We start from the raw sequence: 9,260 nt of genomic DNA, 5'->3' as shown, positions 1-9,260 counted from the left end.
GTAAATAAAGGTAAAAAAATGATGACATTAAACCCTCCTCTAAAAACAACACGTCACATTGTACATATATGAAACTCATAAAAACAAAAAAAAATTAATCCCTCCTCTCTCCTCTTTATTAATAATTATAATACTCATTGGTTGTTGCTCAAACAAAATTCAATATTTTTTGGAAAATTTTCTGTGTATCCATTTAAACTTTAAAAATAGCCAATTTCTCCATGAATACATCGTAATAGTCAATATCTCCATACAAAATTAACTTTCTTTCTTATATCCCCTTTTATTTATTTCATTATTTATTTAATTATTTTAAAAAGTGTATTAGCAAATTTAACCCTCATCTCTTCCAAATAAGCAATGAGGACATTTTTGGTGAGATTCTGATTTGTTGTTGTAGAAAAAAACAAGTAAAAAACATATTTAATTAGTTTGACGCGGTAACGACTCGAAGGCTTAAATGGCGAAACCTCCATTTTCTCACCGGCAGTGAAATTGTGAATGGTGGGGGCATGGCGCATCCTCTCAGTGGGACAAAAGGTGATGAAAACTGCATGGATTTAAATATTTTGCTGAATTCGGAGAAATTCTTTGGTACGTTTGGATGGAGCAAGAATAGCACTATTTTTAAATTTGAGATTAGCTCTATTCTTGCTCTATTCTTTGTTTCATCCAAACGCGCGTACCCAAATTTAATTTAAATTGATTAAATTTGCGACGATGAACAAGATCAAATGTGTAAAAACAAATTTAGTCCATGATCGGTGAAATAAACAAATTTGGGTTATATGAACGATTTCATATTTAATCATTAATCTCGATCGGTGAGATTTTCCTGGAAATTGATTTTTCTAAAGTATTATTAACTACCTTAGAAATTTTAATCAATATTAGAAATTTCAATCATTGTTAGAAATTGATCAACTTTAAAAGTTTAAATCACTCTTAAAATTTAATGGACACCTCCATCTTTTAAAGGATAAATTGATCAATACAGTTTTTAAAATAATTAAATAAATTGATAATATAAATGAAAGAGGATAGAAGAAAGAAAGTTAATTTTGTATGCAAATATTGGCTATTATGATATATTAATGAAAAAATTGACAATTTTGAATTTTGAAAGTTTGAATGGGTATGGAATTTTCCATATTTTTTAATTTATGAACATACAATATGTAAAACGATTTTTTTTTTTTTCATTTTGTTTTTTTTTAGTTTTGGTCTTTGTATGTAACTATAAACTTTAATAATATTTGTATAAATGAGATCATACAAAAATACAACTTTATTTTTGACATATTAATTTTATGTGTTGAATAATAAATTTTATAAAGAATCAAAATAGTAAATTTTAAAGTCATACGACCGATTAATACTTAAATCTTCAATTTCTGAACAGCATATATCATAACATCTATTGTTATAACAATCATATAACATTAATAATAATGATTATCGATCTACATGAATATATTAAGATAATTAATCAGCAAATTAATATCCACACATCAATATGATTTTTTCAAATCATCTATTAAATAAAACAAATAATATTCACCTCCTTTTTAAATCCTCTGTTATACCGCTGCTAATCTGTGAACTGTGATTATCAATATTGTAGATTTTGTTATCATATTCTCTGTATATATATATCATAAATTACAGTAATTTTTTTTTGTTAATTCATCAAATTGCAAGAACTTTTTGTATATGAACTTATTTTAATTAGTTTGTTACTTCTCCATTACAGTCTCTTCAGTATTCTCTTAATTTATCTGCATCAAATATTCAGAAAAAAAAAAAAAAATGAGATTCAAAAGTTGAATAAGTTAATATAATGTAATTTTATTTTACAAGAACTGAATATTTATTTTATTTTATTTTTAATAAAAAATGAAGTTAATCCACCTGTATAGCTGTATATTCGTTTGAGTTACAAAATCCAGCACTAAGTACCTCTTAAGCTAATGGAAGTATGAGTTTATATCTCAACATCTAAACAAAAGATATATCCTATATAATAGTTAGACCAACAGAGCAGTAGCAAATATTACAGAAAACACTAGAAATTATTACATCACTGAATTACTATCAGTATCATCTCCATAGGAGGAGCTTGAATCAGAATCAGACTTTGAATCAGAATCAGACTCAGATCTTGAATCAGTATCATCTCCAGAGGAGGAGCTTGTATCAGTGTCTATCTGATTCAAAGGAGCAACATCAAAGACAAGTAAAATTAATTAAAAATAAATAAATAGTCATTTCTAGCTTTGAATCAATAAAAGGCTAAAGATATAATTGATGATCTAACTTTATTATTTTGTGATCATATAAACAGTACATCTCTTAATTTTTTTTTTTTTTTCAAAGAAGACAAATATTTAAAAATAAAAAAATCCAACTTTATTATTTATTAGAATGAAAAATAATCTTACCTGTCGACTTCAATATGCATTCATAAAAAGCCAAAAAAATATATGTAACATCCACAATAAAACAGACAGAAAAAATGTATCAAACGCGCACAGCGTGGCACGATCGATCAAATCTTTAGTGATCGAGATCGTACACCGTTGTGCGCGTGAAATACAATTCCTCTTGTACACATGAAACACACACACACACAAATCTTGCTCTGCTGTTCTTCAAATGAGATAACAAAATTTTGTTATTCCAAATCTAACCATTGAACTGTATTGAGATTCGCACATGAAAAAAAATCTAATGGTAAAATAACATAATCTTGTTATTCCATTTGAAGAACCACAAAATCGGATCCCCACACACACATACACTAGAATCTAATGATGCCCATTTGAGATTATATATCTAGCTACTTGTTTTAGTTATATATATACACGTTAAAATGCATGTATCTATATATGCATATGATTTGTATGTAAGGTATATTAGCAGGGGAGATGCACCACACGTGATGAAGCCAGGTGTAGAGCAAATAGAAAGCCACATTAGTTTGCAATTGTACAGCACTGACATGTGTACAAAAGAGAGGCTTCAAGCGGCAATAGCTATCTTGGCATCTCATAACTGTTGCCACGTGCGTCAAATTACTTTTAAATCAATGTAACGAAATGAATGAATTTTCCTTATTAAATAATATGTTATGTGCAACAAAATTTTAAATTTATAAATCTATATACGAAGGAAAAAATCTTGTGTAGTTCCTAATTAATTTGTTTTTGTTAATATGTTTTAATTAATTACGTTGTTCAAATAAGCAAGATTCTTTATAAAAAATGACATTATATTAATTGTGATTTTTTTTTACAAACTAACCTATCTTCCGAAAAGATCAAACAAAATGAGACAATTTTTAGATGTTTGATAATGTCTCTGGCATTACTTGCATCTAAGATTATCGAGGAAATGAATCTATGGTTTCAGTTTTGTAGACAGAAATGATGAGAAATTAGCATATATTTGTGTATATTTAAGTAGTATTGTGATGTAAACACATTTATATAATTCTTCAAACTTATTAGTCTCTGCCAATCATTTAAAAAAAAAAAATCCCCTTTCAAAATTAATTTCTTCACAATTTTGTATGGCCATGATTAGACAAGTACTAAATTGAGCCAACAGAAAGAATTCAAATAGAAATAAATTACCATTTTGTCCTTCAGGGAAAGCAAACATAAACTACCACCCTTATTTTGCCAATTTTACTTGAACATTACCAAAACCTCTCCTCTCAGCCATATCAAGAAGTACTCTACTAGCAGCCCAATAACACCATGTAAGCCCATCTGGAGATTCAATTCAGGCCCAGTAATTACTGGTAAGAACTAATAAGTAATAACCTCCTTCATTATACAATACAAAATTCCAACAAAACCTGCTGCTCCTCTCCACTGTATATATATATAACATCTAACCTATTATCTCCTAGAGAAAAATTGCCGCCTCCATAGAAAACTACAGAGAAAATCATGGCACTATGCCATGCACTAGATGCATGCTAACTTCTAAGCAGATTTTACTATCAATCTAGGCATATAACTTTTAACTTACGAGCACGAAACATATGTCCGATCGATGCTTAACCGTAGTTATTGTAACAAATTAACAATCTACATCGGTTGTAGAAATGGACTAACATCTGAGAAGATCTTCACTTTTGTGTTAGAAGAGAACATTAATGCAGAAGACATGCATTGAGATACCTTCAAGCATACTATGTTGGAGATGACTGCGTCTCGACTTACCTCAATTGCCATGTGTTCAACCATACCAAACACACATGGAAAACGATTGCTCGAGACAATACAAGGCACCTCCACGACAGAATATATCAAGGCACGCTAGAGGCAATAGTGCCATGATTTTCTTGTAGTTTTTGCACATGCATGCATGCAGATGGGCTCAGTGTCATGATGTATTATGTGCTTTTTATTTTCTCCTTTCTTTCTTTATAAACAAGCTCACCATCATGAGCTACATTGTATCTTAATTTACTGGTTACAAACTTTTGTAACCTTTTCTTAATATCAATCAAATGAGAGCTAGACTCTTATTTTTCCTCAAAAAAAATTTCAGGTCTGAAACCCTAGTTTTTTCTTTTTCGGGTTTGGTACCAGTGCTCCGTTGTTGCTGATCCGATTCGGGTATGAAACACTATGAATGTTACTTTTCTCTTTAACATCAAATTTTTGCAACCAAACCTTCTAATATTACAAGAAGTTATTTAGTTTGCGAAAAATCGTTAAATATAGAACTCATGTATTTTTCTTAAAATTATAAAACTCATGTATTTTTCAATTTTTAGTATAGTTCTAGCATACCTTAAAAATTGTAGCGCCATCAGAGATGACACAATAATCGTTATTTATAACCTTGATTAATTCAAAATTGATCATCGCCCTTTTAAATTCATAATTTTCATTTTATATTATAAAATTAAATTAAATTAAATTAAGAGTGAGGCTATGGTACTATGCATAGCGTGCATTAGCATGTACTATATATCAATATAATCGTTGTCAAAGTTTAAATTGTCGATTTGAATCTCCATATGAAACTTTACTTGCAGACTAAATTTTGCTATTTTTAAATAAATAGAAAATCACTATTCTTAAATGATCTAGAATTTTTAAATCAAGTAATTTTCTATCTATATAAAAGGTTTGTAAAAATGTAAAATTTTGATCAGCTTGTACATTTTCATATGGAAATCATGTTAAACATTTTAGATCGACTAATTGAACTTTAAAAAAAAAATTAATTTATAGTACCGATCAATCCGCATTATGCATAGTAGCCTAGCCTCACTCAAAATTATTATACTAACTTCTGAAATATGATATCCCTGAATTGGTTAATAAAAAAAAAATAGTTGTTGGAAGTTGAGTTGAGTTGAATTTCAGTAGGATGCTCTACATAAAAAGGACTAAAATTATACAGAAATTTACTATACAGCAAACAAATTATTCAGAAGTCTGAAGCTGCTCATCTCAAAAATAAAAATTAACGTGGGTGAAACCTTTCACCACCAATGCTCTGTGATATCTCATAAATTATTATTTTTAGTGACATTCATACTTAATTTTTTTTAATTATGTAATATAACTTTTTTGAAAGTGTTTATATGGTTCGTCTTTCATCAAGTATTAAATATGTGTCAATAATGTAATGGTTAGAATTTAATATTTGTAGTTGTGATAATTTAAATTGAAAATCTAACTGTTACATATTGTACATTTTATGTTCTTATTATGCAACCTAAATTTTCTAATTCATCATCATATCTTCACGCAAGGGCAAAGTCAAACTTACAAGTTATGGAGATCAAATATAAATGGGGCGGGATCAATCATATAAAATTTTCAAATTGCGAATGAGGGTCAATATTACCGTATCTATAATATTTTACTATACTATATAGAAAATCATGCATATATACAAAAAAAAAATTAATTAAATAGGAGTCAATTGATCTCTATTTCTTGAATGTAGGCCTCTGCCTCCATGGCACTAAAAGAGAGCCTGAAGCTTTCTTCAGGGTGTTATGAATCATTGAGTATTTGTGTCCATATCCTTTGGGTAACAAAATATTTTTGTTTTAATCCGAATTGTTTGATAAAAAATCCAGACCAATCCAATATTAAGTAAAAATCTGAACTATTTGATCAAAAACTCATATTTTAGTAGTGGTGTGGATAGGGGTGAAAACGGAGCGGATAGTGGTAAAATCATATCCATATATCTATTATTTTATTTTCCAGATACACATACTGGAGCAGATATCAAACAGATATGGATCATATCATCGGATATTTATTAAAATAATATAAAAATGTTAAAAAATATTAAAGTTCGTAATATTTATCTAATTATAATGGTGAATAACATAAAATTTTCATAATATATATTAAAATATATGGCATATATCTACTATTCGGATACGGATAATTGAAACGTAAAACCATATTAGTATCCTTATCCACACGGATATTTGAATATCGGATATCCACACCTAAGTTTTCGAATACGGATTGAATACGGATCAGATATTATCCATATCGTTTTCACCCCTAGGTTTGGGGGAAATGAACTGAGTTTTTTTTTGGCAATGGGTAATAGAAATGAGATTCTTTTTGTTTATGTCAAAATGGACACAAAACTGAGTTGTGGGTCAATCTTGTCAGACTTGATGCTGAAATTGACTCTTTTTTTTTAATTTTGTTTTTTAACTGATACTAATCTTTGGGTAGTTGTCTAATTTAACTCGTAAGAGAGAAACATGTATATATTTGGGACTTGTATTTGAAATTGACACTTAAATCTCAATTTTTATATTTTAAAACCAACCAAGGAGATAAAAATTGACCTTTTCTTAGCTGCAATGACAGCTTTGGGCCAGGCCCAAATATCCATTAACATTCAGCCCAACGGCCCATACATCGTTATGAACATATGAATATTTTATTAGTAATAATGTCACTTTCTGTTTCTTGCTAAGGCATGTCAATTTCACCAGTGATGGAAAGCCGAATGTGGGTCTTCTGATCATAAGAATATTTCAATCCCATCACAGCCATTTAAAAAAAGAAAAAACAAATTAGAGCTTATAGTGGGAAGAGATCTTAGTCGGTTTAGTTGCATTAGTCATCATTGCTATATTTAGTAATTTAGTCACATCGAATCTTTGATTGAAACCACTTTATAGTACAGTACGTACGTACTACTTTAATTAGATACTTAATTATAGACATATTTACCCAATAATACATATAGTAATTGTAGCTATATATTATTATACAATTAATATAAAGATAGAGATACATTAATCAACAGAACAAAATTTTAATAATAACAGCTTGTTTACACAACCTCCCATAATTTGTCTAAATTTTATGCACTCGCCAGTGGCTAACTTGATTACATTTTGTTAATGCCAATGAAAATCTCAGTGCAATTCAACCATCCCTCCTTAATTACCTACTCACATGTTACATTCAATAATCAAACCCCTCTGCATCAAATCCACTGTCATGAAACCCCCCTGAATGAAATTCATTGTCATCAAACCCCCCTGAATGAAATCCACTGTCATCAAACCCCCCTGAATGAAATCCACTGTCATAAAACCCCCCTGAATGAAATCCACTGTCATCAAACCCCCCTGAATGAAATCCACTGTCATAAACCCCCCCTGAATGAAATCCACTGTCATCAAACCCCCCTGAATGAAATCCACTGGCATCGAACTGACTGGCACCAAAGGCACCACCATCATAGCCAATGTTGTCAGATGTTCCCGTTATATGCGAACCATCATCATACCTTGTCGTGTCGACGTTTACATATTGAGCTGCAGTGGGGTCATTGCCATATGTTACATATGTACCGTTGCCAGGCATTCCGGTGTTGTTTACCATTTCCATATTCATCCATTCAAAATTGCCATAAATTTGTGGCATCATCATATTTGCTGCGTATGACGGTCCTCCGGGACCTAACACATAAGGGTTTTGATTGATCATTTGCTGTGGTTGATACTGATACTGAGGCCGAGGCTGAGGCCGAGGCTGAGGCCGAGGTAAGATTGGTGCAAAATTTGGTGGTGAATTGACTGCGTATACCGGTCCTCTGGGACCTAACACATTAGGGTTTTGATTGATCATTTGCTGTGGTTGATACTGATGCTGATACTGATACTGTGGCTGGGGCTGAGGCCGAGGCTGTAGCTGTGGTTGAGGTTGTGCAGCTGGTTCGCATTGAACGATGTTTGTGTTGTTTATTCCGATCTGGATTTCAAGCCTTCCCTGAGATTGGCCTGACGGTCTTTCCAGATTCAAGCTGAAGGAGGCATTCCCTTCGGAGTGGGTTTCATCGAGTATGACTCTGATGGGAAGCATCTTCGACCCGATGATTGCACCAGATGGAGCATGCACTATGTCTATGTAAAGATTGGCAGTTTGGACATGTGAGGTCGAGGGGAGCGGAATAGTGATCATCTCATTCCATACCGGATTTACTCCGTTGGTTGCATTACTCTTTGTGTAGTGCTTGTTATCTTGGTCGATCCAGGCTACGGCGTATAGATTGCCACAATGCCAGTTCACGTTCTTCAGGTCAGCTGATTTAAAAAACAAATTTAGTTTCATTTTTGAGTGATAAAAGAGAGCAAGGGGGAGAGAGGAAGAGATGCACGCCTAATAAAATCTAGGAAATGTCTTTAGAAAAATAAAATTTTTAAAACATATATAGAAGTTACGATGAACATATAAAATCCAACATATATATAGAAGTTACGTGCTTAGACATCCCTGAGACCCTGACCGGGTCACCCAATATTAATCAAATTTAGAAGAAAGAGACTGACAAAATTTTCGTTTGAATTTAACACTATCACTATCAGTCTGTCCTATTCAGAATTAATGTAGTCCATCTGGAATCAATTTTTACTCGTTAATTAAATTCAAATATGTAGGGATGATTTGCTCCTTCGTCTTTTTTTTTTATGAAAAATAGTGATATTACCACTAATTTTGTACAAATCAAGTATACTTGATTTGGTATTCAAAATAGAAACTAAAATCAAATATAATAAATCTTATAACAGTTCAAACATCAACAGATATAAAAACATACAAGTAAAAAACAGTATCACATACTTGATTAATTTGCTCTTTCGTGGAATTAAGAATTTCAGATTAAGAATTTCAGATTAGAAACTTGAATGAATAAATGTCATGTAATTTCTTTGTTATGTTAGATATATTCCTTCTCAT

The 9,260-nt window shown here is 31.0% G+C and overlaps 1 protein-coding gene across 1 annotated transcript; it reads right to left on the bottom strand.

The window, feature by feature from the left end:
- Window positions 1-7,481: 7,481 nt before the first annotated feature.
- LOC144563608 (uncharacterized) lies at window positions 7,482-8,708 on the bottom strand. Its single transcript, XM_078313090.1, has one exon. It carries the CDS (start codon window positions 8,631-8,633, stop codon window positions 7,482-7,484), a length of 1,152 nt encoding a protein of 383 aa, XP_078169216.1. The 5' UTR covers window positions 8,634-8,708.
- Between the last annotated feature and the right edge of the window lie 552 nt (window positions 8,709-9,260).

The sequence above is a fragment of the Carex rostrata genome, chromosome 12, assembly GCF_964058835.1.
Source record: "Carex rostrata chromosome 12, lpCarRost1.2, whole genome shotgun sequence".
In the NCBI taxonomy this organism is placed as follows: Eukaryota; Viridiplantae; Streptophyta; class Magnoliopsida; order Poales; family Cyperaceae; genus Carex; species Carex rostrata.
This window is presented reverse-complemented; position numbering and strand designations above follow the sequence as displayed.